Below are 22,541 nucleotides of genomic sequence, written 5' to 3'. Positions count from 1 at the left end.
TGACAATGTCATTATCAGATATTTGATACATATTATCTCAAATTAATATTCTTAAATCTAATAAAATTGAAACATTACTGTCTGCAATTCTCCACGAACAACGCAATATTTTTTGTTCTCAATGATATACGACCATCTTTTCCCGGTATGACAGCTCACGGTGAACTGTGGTACAGTGAAATATAATAAGTACAATTTACAGGTAACCATTTATATTATTATAAATACATACATGAAAATCTATAGCAAAAAAAATAGTTATAATACGACCAATTATGACATTATGAGATCTAGATTAGAACCAAAATGTATGTTATTTAAAAATCAGCTGCATTGCATACACAACCCCCAGAGAACTTACAAAAAATTAGCAGATCCGTCAAATTTGCATAATATGTAGCGCGGAAACAGTGGACGATACAATTATTAGCCGTCGTCTTCCTGGCAGACTTCCCAAAAGATTGAAAAATATATATGGGACTCAACCATAGACTATAGATACATCTAGACGCCACCCGTTGCATTGCTAAATGAAGCCGCGTGCTGTGCGTTTGGTTTGTGGGCGAGCGAACGCATTCGTCTACAAATGTTCGCGACCATAGACCATTTCGCTAGTGCTCGCCCAAAATGCTCGTACTGTACGCTTAGAATTAATATATAATTTTCTATTTTTTTACGTTATATAGTATTTGTAAGCGGTCAAAATGCAACCATTAGGTAAAGATATCCATAATTTAAGTTATTTTAAAGAAACACTAGGTCACTGATATTAAAATATATAATAATATACAAATAAATTATCACGAACATGTATCAACTTACCTATGAAACGTAATACCATCTTCTTGCTTATCAGTACGGCTACCATATTTTAATACAACACACAGAACCATCTTTTCTACTTAATTAACTAAAAATATTTACCACTGACTTTATGTTTAACACAAAAAAATAGCAATTTTAGCAACACGGTTATCGTATAGTTATGTAATAAGCTAAGATTTTCCGGCTACATCGTAGCAAACCATCTCCCAGATCTGTAAACCTTTTATCTTACTCTAGCGCGTGTCGCAGAGATTATAAGGGTACCGAATACTTTCTCACTCGCATTTATGCATCGTTTTTGTTCAGGCCTTGGACTCAACATAAAAAAAAGAATAAAATAAACCTAACGGCATACAACAAGGTTACGAATAAGAATAAGAAATTTAACAAAATCATTTATTCATAACTGGCGGCGAAAGTTCAAGCCACCATGTAAAAGACTCAATAAAAATCTTTCAACCGTCAAAGTTTACCTTTAGAAGATTGAATGCTTGCGACTTGCCTTCAAGTCAGTCTCTCTACTTTCACTGTTTACATAGACTTTTACACACAGGGTCACCGATGAGATTTCTTTTTTTTTCAGTCATAAAAATTAGCATTATTGAACAGTTACGAATATTGCACGCTATTTTTAGCGGGAAACCTAAGTAATAATTATGCATTCAATTTGCAGTGGAATCGGAGTTTATTTTAATATTTTTTTGGTTAATTACCTAACTCAGGTACGTGGCTGCGTGGCTTAAACGTCGGCCTATAACGTCATGGGTCCCAGATTCGAATCCTGGGTCTGGGAAGTACACGTATTATTTTTCAATTTGTGTATGAGTTAGACTGCAGGGGGGGGGAAACTTTTTGGATGGAGGGCCAAATTCAAGAATTCAAAATGAGCAGCGGGCCGCAAGTAAAATAACAGTTTTAGATATACACTATTTATTATCACGAAAAATAAACATTACAAAAAATTTATGAGAAGAATGAAACTGTTGTACATTTTTTTTTAATTCAGGTGTTAATTTTGTAGTTGATATTGTCAAAACTGCTTCTAAATCGGAGATATTTGATCGTAAAGAATTTTTATTGAGGTTGATGCGAAGCTTGCAATTTGAGACATTTTGTTGATAATTTATAATTAAAACTGTATTAATAAATATTTTTCTGAAAACATAATTTTTTTAAGTACATAGATTTTTATAAAAATATAAATTTTTATAACTTGAAATCTTCGTTATTTATATAGAAAATATTAAATAATATTATGTAGGTCATTTTAAATAGATACTTTGTTATTATAGTTACTAGGGAACACATAATTAATGGGAACTGGTTTACCCTATTGAGTGTGGTAGCAGGTTTGAAGCGGAGTTTACTGTATTATTTTACCAAAGTTTAGAACATAAAACCAAAGGATACAACGTACGCTGACTGTCCTCAAATATTGAATGCGAATTATTTCTACGTGACAAACTTTAATGCATATTATGACGCAGGCGCAACTATTGAAAATAACATTCTTTAACACAAATTTAAATTCCTCTCATATTTTCCACGCTCAAGATCCGTACCCTATTAGGTATATACCACAGTCAGTTCGGTATAAGCCAGATCCCATTATTTTTTTGTATCCTTCTAGTTACCGTATACTAGGTACTATAAGTAAATTTATTTCACATAAGCATTGTATTACATTATTGTGTATTATTTACCACTTTTTAGTATTACTAAAATAGACAGTTTCAACTCTGTTTTTATGATAAATTACAAATATTTAAATCGTTCCCAGTAATATTAACATGAGAACAGAAACAAACACTACGTATTACATGCATGTTTTGTATCAATGCAAACAATATTTATTTTAATATGAACACATGTCATAAAATCAACTTTCGTGCAAATACAATAAATAGTATAGTATTTTTCTTATAATCTTTGTACTGAATAGTTTTTTTATTAATCCAAAGGACAATAAAACCATAAAATCGTGCACAGGAACGCAATTTTTGCGTGTCCTGCGCTATAAGATAAAAATATACTCTTTTTAATTCATAAATCTTCCAGGGGATTATTTAAATCGAGTATAATAATATTATCTACTAAAGAGGGGTGAAATTAATGTCAGATTTTCCCGTGTAACTTTATAATAACTACCCTTTTTTACCGAAATTTTAATGGATCTTCTTCCCTTGAAATATTGTGGTAGGGGTTTTGATAATAGTGTTGGAAAAGTAATGTGTAGATAATTATTCTGCTCAATATCACTATAATATTCTACACTAGCCATTCTTGCATACTGCAGCATCCGTTTCCAACCAGTAGATCTATCTAAAGCAACTTCCATCTAGACTTTGGTACACCCAATATCTCCAAATTAGACACGACACTATTTCTCTATATTATACAGGGTCAACCATGTCTTCATTTTTCCCGAATATCACCGTCATTCGTTTATCCTATTTACATGTACCATACAATATATCGGAACTCATACAAAGCGTGAATTTTTTTGCCTATCTAAAGTTTCCACCCCACAGTGGCGAAGGGTGGAGGTAGGCTGTTAAGATCCGATATAAATAGTGCACATTAAACTTTGTCAGTCAAAAATATTTGTTTTACACTACTTTAAGACTACACTTTGTAGTGCTAGTTTTTAAAATTCAATTAAACCCTGCCTAATCCAAGCCGTAGTAGATAATAGTCAACAAATATTCGTAAATAAAATATCTAAAATTATGCCATTAAGCTATACATAATTTTAGATATTTTATAGGTAGAAGAATATTTTTTTATCGATTATGGTTTGGCTAGGTAGGGCTTAATGAATTAAACAAACTAACCAACACCATCTTTAATATGTACCTATTATTAATTCAACGAAAGCAAATTAATAAATATGACTGAAAGGTGTGCACTATTTTTATTGAATCGCCCATAGCATACATATACTATTATGGTTTGGTTTAGACAGGGTTTAGTAGTTAAACTAGCCAGTACCGTCTGCAAATTGTATTCTTAGTGTATTGAAAATAAATAAGTCTGACAGACAAAGTTTACGGTAGACTATTTATTTTGAACCTCAACAGCCTACTTCCACCCCTCGAGTGCACCCCAACTGTATTCTTGATGGGTACAAAGATACTATGCAGCGCGATCTGCTTAAATGAGCTAAGCTTTTTCTCTCTCCATATTTTTTGTGATGCATCAGATTTTACAGCCATACATGACAATTAATATTAGTACTTTATAAAGATGGATTTCATGGTTCAAAGTCAGTCAACGGTATTAAATTATTTTATTTTATTTTTAATCAAGTATGAAAATATTAATTTTGATTTCTCGGATGCGTCCCGATTCTTCCATATTTTTATTTTGACGTATCTGCACTTGCTAATAATTTTTGATTTTTTAATTGTATCAGTAATGCTGACGGATTATTATTAATGTGGGTTCAAATCACTTCGGTTTTTTTTCTATGAATGTTCCATTTTACATAATGTGGAAAGCATCATATTATAGAATGTGAAAGGTTCCGTTTTATAGAATGTTATTTTGTATGTTACACGATTGTACAGCTAACATACGAATTTCAGTTTAATCTCATTGGGACGATGGGAATATTTTTATATTAGATTTTTTCACTTAACAATGCAACATTCTTTATTGAACATACACAATTTGGAATAAAATATAATATACCTACCTACTTAACAACTATATTTTAATTAAAAAGCATTCTTACCGGCTCTTTGTCCTTGAGCAGTTTCGTGGCATCAGGAAGATCGTTTCCTGCCGGGACCCCCCCACCTTCGGACACGGCGTCACCAGTGCTGCCGGGGATCTCCTGGTACCCCCCTCCCGCGTCGGCTCCCTCCCCCACCCCCGCCATGTCAAGGCCGCTGGCGGAGGAGCTGCCCGGAGCTGCGTCCCCGTTGCCTGACGCAGTCTCCGAACATACCTGGAAGTCATACAAATAATTTTTCTTATTAGTAAATTGAGATAAACTATAAACGAAAGCAAAACAAGATGCATGCCAGGTCTTAACAGTACATGTACCTACTACTTTAGCATATTTCATCATCATCGTCAGCCGGGGTCAATCCACTGCTGGATTAAGGCCTCCCCAAGCTTCTTCTAACTCTCTCGATCCTGTGTCGTTCGCTGCCACGTATTTCCGCCGAACTTTACCAGTTTGTCAATCCAGTGGCTTTTAGGGCGACCCTGTGGCCGTTTTGTGCCCCTTGGGTACCACTGGATGACGGCATTTTTCCAGCGGCCGTCCTTTCGGCGAGCAATGTGCCCCGCCCATCTCCATTTCAGCTGTTTGGCAACGTCTATTACATGGCGTATTCCTGTCTGCTTCCTAGCCCATTCGTTTCTCTTACGGTCCTTTCGCGTGATGCCCAACATGCACCTCTCCATGCCTCGCTGTGTGACTCTTAGCCTTTGGACATCTCTCGTGTTGAGGGTCCACGTTTCGCAGCCATACATGAGCACGGGTAGAACACATTGGTCGAACACCCTACGCTTAAGACACAATGGTAGGTCACTCTTGAAGATACTATTCAGACGTCCGAAAGCACTCCATAGCATATTTATTGTAGTCTATACCAGTGTTTCTCAATCGGTGGTCCGCAGAATATTTCTGGCGGTCCGCGAATTTTTGGCGTCCAAATGCCTATGCTAAAAAGTCCAATAAAATTTCTAAGACCCATGCAACTGTAAGTGTTTGTGCATTGCCTTTTTGGTCTTAAAACAGATTATTGGTTTTACGTGACAAAGTCAATCGCTATCAGACGTTATTACATAATATATTTTTTTTATTTCTGGGTTAGCGGTCTGCAAAACGTTCCTCCTATTTTCAGTGGTCTGCAGGTATAAAAAGGCTGAGAAACCTAAAGCCTAAACGCTAGAAGGTATCTATATTTGGCCACGTATTTTTACTCACTTATTCGGTATAATAGTAGTATTGACTTGTGTGTCCCTGATAGCTATCTTAGAAATCGGAAGCACAAGTTGTTTGTTCTTCCAAGGTACAGAACTAACTTGCCACTGGTGATGCACAATTGCGAGGGCAATAACTCTGTTCAACCAAATCGCTTCGTATGTTGATTTATATTCCACCTACATGAGGATGAGGATAGGTAGACGTTATTTTAAAAATTCTTAAAATAGTGTCTACTTCACTCATTCGACGTATTTTATAATGTTTGTATGTACTCTTTTACTAATTTATTGCTTATAATTCTTTGTATTTCATATCATGTGGTGAACGTCTTGAATTTGTAATTTGTGATCTAAGTTCACTATATTTAAATAAATAAATATAAATTCTAGTGGATTCAAGCTCTGTACTATTCCATTTAAGTCGTTTTTTGCGACCCGGGTTTCGCCTTTCGGCATCTTCAGGCGCCGTGTACACTCACCAGAGGTAAACACACACTGACAACGAACACTCTTAACTCTACCTTATATAGTAAATCAACCATGTTTAATGAAATCGCTTCGGATATTGATATATTCCACTTACGTGAGGGTGAATTTAGGTGGACGTTGTTTTTTAAATTCTTAAAATAGGGTCTGCTTAACTCATCCGGTGTACTTCCTTGTACCTATATACTTAATATTTTTTGTATTTACACATTTATACTGTACATAAAACTGTTTTAATAACATTTCTTTGTTTCTAAATGTCATGTTGTGAACGTCTTAAACTTATAATTTGTAATGTCCACAATATGTAAAAGAAATAAATAAATTGAAATTGAAAATAAATTGAAAAACAATAAAGTAGGTAAAAACTCCATTACCTACCTATCTCCTCCATTATAGTTACTCCATTACCTATATAGTCCTACCTATCTACCTAGTAGTAAAAACCCTATCTTATTAATAACAATACACTCGATAGCATAATATTATTATAATAAATTGTCAAAAACCTAATAATAAATCATTATTCTTTATAAACAATAAAAATACTACAGTCAAGAGGTGTAAATCGTCAATTCTAAGAAAAATAATTAATGGAGTTAACTAATGAGATATTAGTCTTTAATAATACTCTTACATGGTACCTACTTTTATAACATTGTTTTTAAAAAAACTATACATTTAAACTCGCTTAATACTTCCATCAAGTACCTTCGGTCGATAGTATTAATAAAGTTAATCAATATTTACATGAATATAAAACAAAATCTTCAGAACCATTTCAAAATATATAGTGGCAATCCGACATGGCGTGATTTGAAGAGAAGTCGAAGATTCATAATGATAACAGCCATATTGCACGCGATTTCTAGTAACCCAATCCTATCAAGATTTACTCTTGCGTTTATTTGGTTAACGCTATTGCCAAATTTAAAGCATATAATATTATGATATCAGTAAGCTTGTCAAATATAACGTCATAATCTCTATCGGCTTACTATATTAATAATAGTAATATTAAACAATATAAACCTAATTCTTTGGATATCCTAATTAATAATATGTGAAATTACCCCGATATTGATTTGGTAGGTACTATTTAATTTTTATTGAATGTAATAGGGGTAGAAAATGAGTATGAGTGTTAATTTAACAGTAAGTGTTTGTGATTAAAATGAAATCCTCATTTTAAAATACACATAGTAAGTGAGAGTATGTAGAACAATATTTATAGTGGTAAACAACTTACGGCCCATGGGCTGCATGCAACCCGGCGTAACCCTAGATTAGATTTTCAGTAGCATGATAAAAATAATTACAAGATAAAAAGAACTTTTTATATACAACGTTTTTAAATTTTCTGTTGAATTATTATGCTTAATATGTTCAAACTTCTACTTGATATGAAGTACATAAAAAACAAACAAACAAATATAGAATACTGAAATGTCACTTTGACATTTCATTTTGATTTCCATAGTAACGCACGTATATATTAATAATTTAGTTGCTAGGACCACAGATTTTTTCTGAAATAATTTTCCATACAAAACAGAATTAACTGAAAATGAATTCAATTCTGCTTTAAGATGACTAAAAGTATTAAAAGAATGCATTGGTATCGTGTTCTGGCATATTCTAAAAGTTTCGAATGTCTATCTAGTCGGGAAGTAAGTTAAAAATCGATTGCAAGATTTGTACTGGACAAACAACCACCGGACAGACAAGAATACAAGCTAATAAAAACGTTGTAATAAACAATTTCTTTTATTCAAGGAATAATTCATTAGATTTGAAAATGTAAAATTCCATATATTGAACATACAAACACAACATGAAAACAATAACATGAAAACACCTCAGATATTATATACCCACTAGAAAAGACACATTTGAAAAAAAATCGACACCTGACGGGATTTGAACCCGTATATCCACTGGTATCGCGCCAATATGCTTTAACCAATTAAGTTACAAGCCTCCCACTTAATTACAATAATTTAAACTAGTAGGGCTTACATGAAATTCTTATCAAATAGCGTTATTATTGACTATCCAATTTTGTATTTTAAATCAAGGAATATTCAAATCGTATTTTTTTCAAATTTTTTCTAGTGGGTATATATCTGAGGTGTTTCAAGTTATGTATGTTCAATATATGATGAAATTCGTTTGTTCGATAATTATTATAACTTTGATTGTTGATTGGGTTTGATACAAGATACACCATTTATATACCTTCATACTAGTCTTTCCCAACTGCCGGTCCGCAGATATTTCCTACCAGTCAAAAATAGTTTTCTGCCATTTTTAAATGAAGACAAATAACATTCTCTAAGATACAAAGCTATTAAACTATCGTCCGCGTTTTCAACTACCTGTTAATGTGATCAGAGTTTTACGGCCAAGCCAGTAATTAAAACGAAACATACCAACCTAATGCTGGGCTTTGCCTCTCTAAAATAGCACTGAAGTTGACTGAAGCCATGGTTATCAACTTTACTATTCTACCAAGGTAACGATTGTATCAAAGGCGTAGTATTCTTAGAATTCCTGAAGATATATAATAATTTATTTACTGATCGGTTTCTGATATTTCAATGAATAGAATAAAATTATTGTATTGCTATATTTTTTTTGTATTCATAATCAGACCGTTATATCTGTTATAATATATGATTTAAAAACTAATAAACAAAATAAATAATAGTTTTTATTTATTTGTTAACGGTTCGAGAAATAATTTTTCCATTTTCACAAAATGGTTAGGAAACGCTAATATTATACACTATCGTGTCGAATTATAACCCCCAACTAAGCCTAGTGCACGATGCATATAACTATGAATATGTGTAAATGTACGTGTATAAAAATTAAGCAGTTTTTTTTATACACAACGCAGCGCTCAAAATGGAAAAGTTTACGAACCGGAGCGGTCGACAGTTTTCTGAAGATCTTAAAATTTACTTACATAGTTATATTACTATGTATCAGAAGAAAGAAACCAGAGAGGCCAGCGATTAACACTTTGGAGGAGGCCTTCACCCAAAGAGGAGTTCTTATAAACCAAACAAATTAATTAAATACCATTGTTCAATTTATAAACATTATCTAATAGTATTATATACAAAAATAAAAAATCTTAATATATATATGTATTATACAAAAAATATATATAAAAAAAAATATATTAATTAATATTACATAAACTAGATAATAAGTAGATAATACAACCATAGATAGATATATACTTAATAAATATATTCATAGGTTATATATATATATTCATTAGATATAATCATTTAACTGTCATTTACTTTTGTTTGTAAGAAATAAAAAGGCTTTTTATATATTATTTTATTATTATATATTACTATGTATCAAATTTTATGTGTATTTCATTAAAAATAAGTGCGTTAGATTTTCTATTATATGACCTATCTAGATCAGACGGATCAGCGAGATAGACCGATAATTTTACCGATTTCATGAACAGGAACGGCGCTCCGGTGCGTCCCGCTCCATTTCGAACCCTGACACAACGTATAGATATCTTGTATTTTTGTGTTTAATGGCCTGACCGTCATTTAGTCATAAACCAAAACTGACTACAGAATCTTGGTATATATGGTGACTGGTTTCGCAACGTATTGGTCAGTTATGTGCTGCCAAAATAAGATATCTACGATATAGTATTACAGTATTATATGTTTACTCTTAAACTTTAATCGCCAATAATACAACAGAATAATTATAATATATAAAATGATTTAACCCAGAATTTCTTCCTGTACCAATATCTTAGCAGACTTTTACTAGAATTCGTTATTGGCAATTTCCTAAACCATTTCGTTGATATGCTCAATAAAATAATTAATAGAGATTATTAAAAAAATCGTGTAAATTTGAACCAATCGTAGGATTTCAAGTATTTATGTATCAGCAATCCATCGGACAAGAGACGAGTTTTCTAGCCTCTGACCCATGCTGTATTTGAAAGCCTCTGTTTACGACACACTGGAATATACAAGATTTATCATTTATCTTGTAGTAGAAATTTGAACGTTATCAAACAACAAAGAAAGTACAATTGAGACAGAAAAATGTTGGGCATTGTATTATTGTGAAAAGCTCAAAGTTTTCCACTCGGAGTCAAAAGTCTGCTTACATACAGAATCAGATAAGTCTTGAAGCAATATTAGCATTGGAATTATGTAAATTGAGCTCCAATTTAAAACAATTGATTTTGTGAAACGCCTGTGCCATTTTTATATTCATATATACAACCATAATGCATTTACCATTCATATGTTAGGTTTATACAGTGAAAAATAATGTTCACCAGGGGAAAAAACAAATAAATTAAAACCACATAGACAGGTAACTATGTTAGGTACTATTATATAGTACCTACTATAAATAAAACCTAAATTTATCTACGGTAGAGAAATTATTCTGCTGTATTGCCAATATGAAAAGATTCAATTTATTATGAAATTTTCAACCTGTTAGAACTTTAGCTACTTTGGTATAATAAGTTTAGCGTCCCGTTCAACTCAGTCATGACTCAGTCCATTGCATGCTTTGGTAGAAGGCACACATATTATACACTCACGCAAACAACGAGAGGGGTCCTGTAGGGGAAGAAGGAGAAGTATGTACTTTAAAATTAATTACACACGTACCTATATATTATTCCCTTTCTTTCTTCAAAGCTCACGTGCTATATAAATGTCGAAAATTAAGATTTTTTTAGTATCTTCCGGAGGTCACCCTGAATAATATGTAAACCTTGTATTAAATATTTATGTCATTGTGACGCCCTGTATTTTCTAATTCTAAAAATCAAGATTACACGATCACATAAAAAATATTTATACCATTGAAGAGTTTTTCTATAGGTTTATTATATTCGATTCTAAGAGGATAATATGGACCTCCACAGAGTGGAGGTTTATTAACAGATTTTTATTTTTAAAAGAAATGGATGTTGGCCAATTTCTCAGCCTGCCAGGTTCATACTCCAGGTTCAAGTGCACATTGAAGAATCATTTGAATGTTCCAGATCCGGTATTCGAACCGATACGTTACCGCTCGGCCATCGTTGTAGTCTAATATTGTCTATATTATTTTCCTTCTTCTTTCTTTCGACCATATCCGATCTTAATAGGACCATATGGGCCTATATATTTTACGAGAAATTTATGTCAGCCACTTGCTCAACCTATTTGGTCCATACTCTGACTCATACACAAATTGAAAAATAATATGTGTACTTGCCAGACCCAGGATTCGAACCTGGGACCCACGACGCTATAGTCCGACGCTTAAGCCGCGCGGCCATCGTGGGAGTATTGTCTATGTATACTCTTAATATTCAAATTCACAAATATAGTTTAATAACAACCGAAATATATATTATCGACTAAAAATTTAAATTTGTGAAATTTAATATTATTTAATTCCTTTGACACAGATTTTTAGCAGTCAATTTACCATGAATCTTAATGAAACGATGAAATGGTTATTGGTGAATCATATATGATAGTTGTTCATGATAATAACTCTGTTCAACCAAATCGTTTCGGATGTTGACTTATTCCACCTACGTGAGGATGAGTATTATATGTGGGCGTTGTTTTATAATCTCTTAAATTAGTATCTACATAGCTCATTCGGTGTACTTCCATGTATCTACTTTATACTTTTTTTATATTTATTCTTTTTACTGTTCGATAACTTAATATTGCATCTATTTCTTTATTTTTTATACTGTTTTAATATTATTTCTTTGTTTTAAATGTCACGTTGTGGACGTCTTAAATATATAAAGTTAATATTGAGCTATTATTAGCGATTGGCTTTTGTATTTTAAATCAAAGTAGGTAAAGCACTTCAGAGAGTATTAAAAGCCATTAGTTAAAATTTATCGCAATTAATTATGACTCATTTAGCATAGTGGTCTATGTGTGTGTGTGTGTGTGTGGTCTATGTGTGTACCCGAGAGATACAGGTTCGATTCCTGCGGGATGTCTTACTTTTTTCAAAAAGATTGTCTCTATTGGTTATAATATATTTCTTCAGAAGTTTTTTCAAAATTGTGTATGTTTAAATCAATTTGAATTTAAATAATTACAAGATAAAAAGAATTTTTTATACACAATGTTTTTAAATTTCCTGTTGAATCATATAAACTTGACTTGACTAGCTTAAACGATCAAAAAAAATGTGTTTGATAGAAATAATACTGAAATGTCATTTTGACACTCAAATTGATTTCCATAGTAACGCACGTATATATTAATAATTTCGTTGTTAGGACCATAGCAACCAATAATAGTGGATTGGATTACGGATTTCTTCCGAAATAACTTTTCATACAAAACAGAATTAACTGAAAATGAATTTAATTCTAGTTAAAATGGCTAAAAGTTAAATAAAAATGTATTGGCATCGTGTTCTGATATATTCTAAAAGTTTCAAATGTCTAGCTAGTCGGAAAGTTAGTTAAAAATTGATTGCAAGATTTGTACCGGACAAATAATAATACGACCTAATAAAAACGTTGGAAATGATTTATTATTACATTTCATATAAGTTTTTTTTATATAATTTGTATATTTTACTAATAAATTATAGAACGGTTTGTCGTTAATTATATTAACGTCCATTACCGATGTCAATTTATCAATTAATAAACGAGAATCAATCATTAATTATTAGACACCGTTATATCATGTAATATCAATTGATAAAATACAAATTAATATTCTAGATTTCCAGAGTTGCACGTGTATATTCAATTATGGAAGATTGATTTCACCGAAATAGCTTTTTAATGTACTAAAACGTGACCGTTATTCGGTAATGTATTTTTGGACTTTGCAGGGTAAATATTCAAAATTTCGCGACGCTTTAATAGCGTAATGATTACCTATACGTCACAATGGCGTTTTTTTTTACCTCATAAGATTCAGAATTTTTGGAGCAACCATATTATTTTGACTAGTATAAATAGTTCGTTTGAGTTATTTCTGATTTCGCATGTCACCTTCATATGTATGCTTTGTTTACTTTATTATATATATTATACGTCATACGTACACTCTGTGCGTAGTATTCTTGAATATGGGTCTATTATCTGGAGTCTTTATGAAGTTTCCTCCAAGCTAATAAGCTAACATATTAGAGCGCGACCAAAAGAAATTTCTTCGATATCTTTATTTTAAGACACATAACTATCTTCCTTTTAATAATTCGTCAAACGAATAGGTGCTTTCCGACTGCCTTTCTACAAGGCATGTTCACTTTTTACTCTCTTGAATCTCGTAGGTCACTTTTAAACATTTTACGCTATCACGAGGGATGGTTTCTAATCCTGGCGTCCTAAGAATTTTAATTTATATGCGCCTGTCAATTACCTACGTGGTTGCAGCCATGACCTACTCTGGGTCAGAACCCCGAGTCAAGCCTATCAGGCACCATCAGCGAGGGGTGCAAGATTAGTAAATACGCTCCCTAATGACATATACATTTTCAATGATGTACTTTGCATTTTGTTTTTGAAACTTAATTTTATTGTATAAAATTGTTAATGTTTTATTAGTACCTAGTATTATTAATCTTTATCTTCTCTCTTGTGAGAGCAATATTTGTTATAATGTAAATCTGATCTTGTGAAGGTCCTGAATTTTGATTTGTAATGTCCACAATGTTTTGTTTTCTTAAATAAATAAATATTGTAAAGTCAGTATTATTGACTGTATAGTCCTGTATGGTCCCATATTGATTTTGGCTGTCTTCCGAAGAGATTTATTGACAGAGAAATGGTTGTTAACCAATCGCTCAATCCATCTAGACCAGGGCTCGAAATGGATCGGATCGCACCGGAGCGCCGTTCTGGTTCATAAAATCCCCAAAATTATCGATCCGTCTCGTGGAAATATTAAATTGACCGTCAGAGCTAGATATGTCATATACTTAATAAAAAAATCGAACGCACTTAAATACATATACAATTAGATGACAATGTTCATACTTTCGTAAAATTATTGAACGCTCCGGTTCGTAACTTTCCATTTCGAGCACTGATCTGCACTTAAATATAAGCACGGGACTGACGTAGGCCGCAGCAGACGTACGTAATATGGAGAGAAAAATTGTATTAATTGGGAACGTAGTGCTTAAATGTAAAAGTACGAGTAGCTTTGTCGCTCACTCGTTATGACGTGTCAGCCACAATACAGAATTGAGTATGTTAAATGGAAAAAGGCTTACAAATTAAGATATTCGCATAAAAATATTGAAACAATTTTAAGGGGGTTTTAGGTAGTTATATTACAAGGTATTATATTATATTCATATTATGTAGGTACTGAGCTAATTTGACCATTGCTTAAATTAAAAATAGTAAAGATATTTGGTGAAATTTAAACATTTCAAAGAGTGACTATTGTGCAATTCAAACATGGATAGAAGCCCTTTTGCTTTTAACCTACTCAATTGTATTGTGCATCTGATTTATCCTGTCAATAACAGACAAAAAAGTAACTTAAATTATATCATTGAAGAAAGAACTAATACAATATATTATATACTTAGTAATCACATCCACGTGGGCCTAGTTGATGGAGCGGTTTTCTTTTTATAGATACGAAGCCGTCGGTTCGAAACCCACGGTTTGTCAAAAAATACATATTGTTTTTTTTAATGTATATACGATCCAGTGCAAGGATCCAATATGTTGGTTGAATGGCTAGCCCATTCCCTGTAAAAAAGTTGAAGTAAAAATGGTATATATTTTTAAAATTAATTAATATAAGTTTTAAGCTATCAGCGTCGGTTTCGTTTGATAATAAAAAATGTCAAATGATATCAGAGGATAAAATTGTCATGGCTATTATTACCTATATGGATTAAAATAAAAATTACATTATATTATATAATATACACGAAGACAGCTACCGGAACATATACATTTATCACCGTGCATCGGCTCATTGTATTACGATTATCTGTAATTATTATGTGATGAAACAGCCGGCGATGTCCTAGAGCGCTAAGGGACATACTTTAAAATATAACTGATCTAAGTTAAACGTTAATTTGCTAAGTCAGCATGATACAAATACGTAGTAATGCTATGCGGATAGGCAACTAGTGGATACTGGCATTTATATATGCTATGTTTCAACTGATCGCTGTCGACAATAACCAATGACATTAATATGGACGAATCATATGGAAAAGAAAATGACACTCACTTTATTGTCGGGTCTGCCGAATGGCATAATCTGTTCTAACGCCATTACAATAAAGGTGATATTGCTATAAATTCCTGATGCTTTTTGTTGGGTCTGCCGAATGGTTATGTTCGAACGGGTTCGTTCAAATGAACATTGACATTAGAAACACTGCTCTAACGCCATTACAATAAAGGTCATATTGCTATAAATTTCCGATGCGTGATATCGCATAATGGAAATTGCGTGACGTCTACCTGTGCATGCGAATGCGCGAATTTACTTGCTAGCTACTGTATTGAGTACGTCGTCCATTAATAATGTAATTGACAATAACCTATAGAATTATAATTAACTGTTTCTTTTATTCAACGAATAATTCACAAGATTTAAGAATATATCATTCTGATTATTGAACATTTATATAATTTTGAAAAACACTTTCTGAGAGAATATATTATAACCAATAGAAAAAATCTTTTTTGGAAAAAAGTAAGCCAACCCGACGGGGAATCGAACCCCGTATCTCCCAGGTTTACGCTCTATCCGTTGCATTACCACTATGCTACGAAGTGACATACTGACATACTATCATACTACATAAATCGATTGCCAAAGTAGCTTGATTTGGAAGAGCACTGATGAGTAGGTATTAAAATTGACCAATAGTCGCAATTAGTATGTCACCTCGTAGCATAGTGGTAATGCAACGGATAGGGCGTAAACCTGGGAGATACGGGGTTCGATTCCCCGTCGGGTTGGCTTACTTTTTTTCAAAAAAGATTTTTTCTATTGGTTATAATAATATATTCTCTCAGAAAGTGTTTTTCAAAATTATATATGTTTTATAGAATTATCTTTAAAACTTGATGTTCATAAAGATATTACTTTTTAAAATTGTGTAGGTATATTACTTATTGCGTATATACTAAAATATTACTTCTCTAATTGAAAAAAAAATATAGTATACCTACATACTTACTATAGGTACTAATAATATTATAGTCAGTTTTATGAACATTTTTTCTAACATTTAAATTATATTTTAAAATGTTTCCCGACAGATTTTCCAAACCGAAAATCTCTCTGCAGAATTTACTGAATGACTTATTTGAATTATTTCACTTATACGTCGGTGTGTGGTGAGTAAAATATCTCTCTAAAATGATCAAATTTCCTGCCGATCTACATTGCTGGCAATAAATTAAAACACTGTGAATATTGCAGCCATTTGAAAGAGGATCTTCTAAAATATATATCCTAACTATTTAATTTAAAATATCTACAAAATTTGGCGTGTAATATAAAATAGAGTATATCATTTGATTTTTTACACGAAGACACATTTTTTACCTCCCTATATTATGAGAAAAACTTCTCGACAAAAAAGCAGGGTGCGCGATAGTTAAATAATTTTGTAACACCTTGCAAAAAGTTATAAAACTCGCATAGGTTACTCCAAGCTCAAAAGAAATAACCAATAAATATTAGGGCGGCATGTATAGAACAGGTGTTTTTTTATTATTATCTGTAGACGTTCGTGTTTGTATTAAGATTTGACCTCCATATGCACAGTTAGGGATTGTAATACCGGTGTTTCAAAACCGATATTCCAGTATTTATCAATACTGAAATACCGGTTTTGAAAATCCAAAATACCGGAATTTTCGGTATTAAGAAAGCACACTCGTTTACATTTTTCAAAATGAATTATAAGTTATGTGCTGCTAAAATGCAAATATATTGAGTGAATCCTACAGAGGTAAAAAATAATAAAACAAATTTCATCAAACATATTTATATAAGTATTTGTCGCGGTGAATTATCATAATATTATTTCGAAATAGAAAACATCCGTGACAAAAATGTTCAATTATTCTATAAGCGTTGAATTTAAGAAGCTTTTCCTGCAGCCGGACTCATTTGCACTTGATGAACTTTTAAGGGCTTTCGTTAAAATTATCAATATATTCAAATCATTTGTAAAAAATCACTATTATGAGCAATACATATTTTTAAATGTCAACATAATAAATGTAGGTATGTAGGTTTTTGCTATAAAATAATATTTTTAAAAGATTTTAATACCTATATTTATTTATAAGTACCGTTAATGTTTAAGAAATACCGGTATTCAATAAGAAATACCGAAAAACCGGTATTGATATTTTCATTCGGTATTGCAATCCCTATGCACAGTGATATACAGAGAGCATGAAAGTACAATGTCAACTTCCACAGATTTGCTTGTTTAGTTGATAGCTATGTCGGTTGTAGCATCATTATTAAAAGTAAATATAAAAAGCCTTTCAAAAAAAATTTTCAACCAGTGTGTTACCGTCCCGTAATCACATATGCGGTCCAGAAACTTAGAGTAGCACAACGTGGTATGGAGAGGTGCATGTTGGGCATAACACGAAAGAACAAAAAGAGTAATGAGTGGATAAGGGAACAGACAAAGGTTTGCGATATAATAGAGTTTGCTAAAAACCTCAAATGGACTGGACACATAGCTCGAAGATGGGACAATCGTAGGGCAAATTTAGTCATCCAGTGGTATCCAAGAGGTACAATACGTCCGTAAGGTAGACCTAGAGGCCGATGGATCGATGAAATGATAAAGTTCTGCGGAAGTACGTGGCAACGCAACGCACAGGACCGTGAGAAGTGGAATCATATCGGAGAGGCCTTCATCCAGCAGTGGATAAATTCAGGCGAATAATGATAACAATAATAATAATATAATTGCATACTTAACACTATAATAATTCTAAATGTAATTTCACCAATTAAGTGATATCCCAATCAAACCAATAACACTTCGATTTAAGAATATTTTTAGTATGAATTTATAACTGTAGAACAATAAAAATATTCTATGGTTTGGCGGCATCGAATGAATTTCTTGCAATTGAGAACATAATATTTCCTGATGTCTTTCTATTCGTATTATTATTCTTTTTAACATTACAATAGGTAGAGGCCCAATAATTAATTATATTAGTGTATTTAATAATATAATTGAAACAATCACAAACACTCAGGCTTTGAGAAAATCACATAAATATATTTTGTCCTCACCAGGAATCTGTCCTAGAAAGCCCGAATGAATTCCAGCGCCTACTTCAGTTACTTACTTACGTATTATTTACGTGCCATTTTACGTGATTATTAATTTTTTAACACTACGACTGCAGGCCACGAGCTTAAATTAAAGTGCCTAGTTAAAAAAACTTAGGCTTGAAAAAAATCACAAGATCCATAGTCGGATATCGAACCTCGAACCCCGATATGAGAAGTCAGCGTCTACGATGACCGCCAAATAATAACGGTTCATAAATAATTGTATAAAACAGCTTTTAACCTAAACAAACCTAAAGCTTCGTAATACTAACAAGGCAATTTTATTATCAATTCGAACTTGCAGTAATTTTTGGACATCGTTGGATGGAATTTCATCGTATTTTAAAACGTTTTTATTTGGTCGTATTCTTATTTGTCCGGTGGTTGTTTGTCCGGTACAAATCTTGCAATCGACTTTTAACTAACTTCCCTACTAGCTAGACATTTGAAACTTTTAGAATATATCAGAACACGATGCCAATGCATTTTTTTATTGCTTTTAGCCTTTTTTAAGTAGAATTAAATTCATTTTCAGTTAATTCTGTTTTGTATGAAAAGTTATTTCGGAAGAAATCCGTAATCCAATCCACTATTATTGGTTGTTAGGGTCCTAACAACTATATTATTAATATATACGTCCGTTACTATGGAAATCAATAAGAGTGTCAAAATGACATTTCAGTATTATTTCTATCAAATACATTTTTTTTTGATCGCTTAAGCTAGTCAAGTCAAGTTTATATGATTCAACAGAAAATTTAAAAACGTTGTATATAAAAAGTTCTTTTTATCTTGTAATTATTTTTTAAATAATCGGTTATATATTATTATTATTATTATTGTATGGTGACATATACAATTTATCCATAAATAAGTAGATCGCTATCAAAAGAAACACCATTAAGTATTAGGGCGACATGTAAAAGAAGAGGTGTTTTTTATTTTTATTTGCACGCGTTATTCGCTCGTATAAATTGTGTTGACGATAACGTTATCAATGCTCAAGTTATCGGAATAATCGATTAGGGATGTTCTGAAAGAAAACTCGTCGTAGAAATTGATTTTTTTATCTGCACAGAATAAAACTGGCGCGGTTTTGTGCACGCGTATGTAAACTGTACCCGCAAATCTGTCTTTACGCGTTTTTGTTTATTTATTGAAGCATTATTATCCGGGGCCGGAGTAAACGGGAGAAGTGTTATTTAGAACGTAGATTTCATAATGTAAACGAATTGTAACGCACAATATTTAAACAACGTTATAAGTTTATCAAACAACCAATAATGTTATATCCGTGGACAAAACTCGATAATATACTCCTTTTCAGATGTAATATTATATAATTTATACCTACATACATATAATAGCGTTATGGGTCCCAAGTTAAAATCCTGTGTCTGGCAAGTACACATATTGTTTTTCAATTTGTATATTAGTCAAATTGTGGACCTAATAGGTTGAGCAAGTGGTTGACATCCATTTCTCGTAAAAACAAATTCTCTTAATACAAACCTCCACTCTGTTGAGGCCCATATTATGAACTTATTAGGATCGGACATGGTCGGAATACATATAAGAAACGTTTATTAATATTATCCAGAAAATAAATGCAAATCCATTACGTTAAAAAAACCTTTTATAACAGTGCTCGAAATGACCGAAGCGTACAGGAGCACAGCTCCGTCTCGTGGAAAAAATAAATATTACGTTCCGATTTCTGCGAATATATTCTATACACAAGGCTGCTATTAGCGGCTATCGGCGGCTATTGAGGGTAGTTTATCATAATTATGTATTGAGGCGGTTAACTGTTAGGTACAATAAGTTAATCGTCTTAACTTTTCGAGCGGGATAGACAGTTTTGATAGTTTAGACGGCTAACTTATTGTAACAATTATAGTACCTCAATACATAAATATGATAAATTACCCTGATAGCAGCTTTGTGTATAGAATACATGCGCTGAATTATTAAAAAATATTTGTTTTTAAGTTTACCGCGGAACTTGTCGGTCTCGTGGTAAAAAATAATAATATTCCTATGGTACTGACAACACATGTCACAAGTTTAAGGACCATTATTACATTTGACTGTGTGAGCTAAATGGTAAATAACAAAAAAATCTTACACAACTTTATGTATAATATGGTATAATATACTTACATAAAATTAAATTCAAAAAAATATCGCGCACCGGTTTGTAAATTTTTCCATTTCGAGTGCATTTCTATATATGTAGCCTAAATGTATGAAATTGAAGCAAAAAAGAACCTCAGCGCATCTATCATATACACAAGACTGCGTTCGGCCGCTACGGCAGCTATCTGGGGTATATTTGTATCGAAGTATTAGCGCTTATTGTTACAATTACAATAAGTTAGCCGTCTAAACAGTCAAAACTGACTAAAATTTACTATAGCCAAAAGAGGTGCTGTTAAAACATAGCACGTATTGTAACAATTACAAATAACTTATTGTAATTGTTGTAATTGGATGGAACAAAAATTATCACGACCGGGGGATTACGGGTTCGAGTCTCGCAATTGATTCAAATTCGCATTATTTTATTGTATACTTTTAAATGCAAGAAATAAATAATAAAAAGTTTTATTTTTAAAAACAAAAAAAATAAAACCATCATCTCATTATTATATCGGGTATTATAAATAAAATTATTGAATAATAAGAAGGACGACATAACCGCGGATGAACGAGTAAACAACTCCATGGAGAATACTGATGATCTTGCAATTTAATATTATTGGGGTTGAAATATATTATAGGTACCGTAAAATAGGGTGAATAGACACACTTTTTACCCTTTACGACGATATAATCTTTCATGCTCTCTCAGTGGCGATTTTTTTTTTGACGTAGATGACGTTAATTTGATTGGAATTAAAAAGGTGCCTCGAAACAGTGAAAATCAGTCATTTACTTATTAAAAAATACCAAAGTCATAAAAATATGCGTATTTCTCACAGATCTAGTTTCGATGTAGCTTAAATCATTGCGTACACCTGTAAGTAAGTGGGCAATAAACAATTTTTAAGCTATTCAGTTTAAATAATCTAAAAAAGCACAGTGGCAGGGGTAGTGGCGTGGAGGCCCGATGCACTAATTTATTTTGAAGCTTCCACAAAATAAAACATTTCACAAACATACATTTCAACTAGTAGTACTATCAATGTAAGTTCCTCTTTTTTATAATCACACTAACTAAAAATAATTAGACAGTGATTATTTAATGTTAGTTGCAGGGATTTGATTATGTTTTGCGGAATATTTTATACCTGATTTGTGAGAATAATGAGCTAAGTAAAAAATAATATTATATTATAAAAGTAAACTATTTTCTTTATTCAAATCTGATTGCCATTAAGTAACACAATTTAGAAAGCGTTTCAGAGAGTCTTGTAAAAACCACCAGTTAGCTTCGTCGCAATTCGATAGGACACGTATAGCTTAGCGGTCAGGGCACATAGGTGCGAATCCCGGAAGGGTATCGTATTTTATTCGAAAAAAAAAATTCTATTGGTTATAATTATTTTCTGAGAGGTGTTTTCAAATTATGTATGATTGAAAATACATAATTTTGAAAACACTTATGAGAAAATATGTTATAACTAATATAAAAAATCTTTTTCGAAAAAGTAAGACATCCCACAGGAATGGAACCTGCATCTCTCGGCGGCTCTCGTGGTGCAGTGGGTAAGGCTCTGGCCTTCCGCCCGAGAGTTCTGGATTCGATCCCGGTGAGGACACAATACTTATGTGTTTTTCTCCTGGGTGTTTGTGATTGTCCAAAATTACTAACAACCACCTTGTACGAAAAAGCAAGGACATGGTTATTAATAATTCAAAAAAAAAACTGCATCTCTCGGGTTTCGCGCCCATGCACTTAGACCACTATGCTAAAGGCGC

The 22,541-nt window shown here is 32.3% G+C and overlaps 1 protein-coding gene across 1 annotated transcript in view; it reads right to left on the bottom strand.

Annotated features, from left to right (window-relative positions):
• SerT (Serotonin transporter) overlaps positions 1–22,541 on the bottom strand; it is a 114,324-nt gene that overhangs the window by 80,628 nt on the left and 11,155 nt on the right. The window contains exon 2 of the mRNA XM_085944181.1: positions 4,562–4,777. Coding sequence (XP_085800307.1) covers positions 4,562–4,708 — 147 coding nt within the window. The 5' untranslated portion in view covers positions 4,709–4,777. The remainder of the gene's footprint in view (positions 1–4,561; positions 4,778–22,541) is intronic.

The sequence above is a fragment of the Rhyacophila brunnea genome, unplaced genomic scaffold, assembly GCF_057557595.1.
Source record: "Rhyacophila brunnea isolate RB1 unplaced genomic scaffold, BYU_Rbru_1.0 scaffold_17, whole genome shotgun sequence".
NCBI classification, from domain to species: domain Eukaryota; kingdom Metazoa; phylum Arthropoda; class Insecta; order Trichoptera; family Rhyacophilidae; genus Rhyacophila; species Rhyacophila brunnea.
This window is presented reverse-complemented; position numbering and strand designations above follow the sequence as displayed.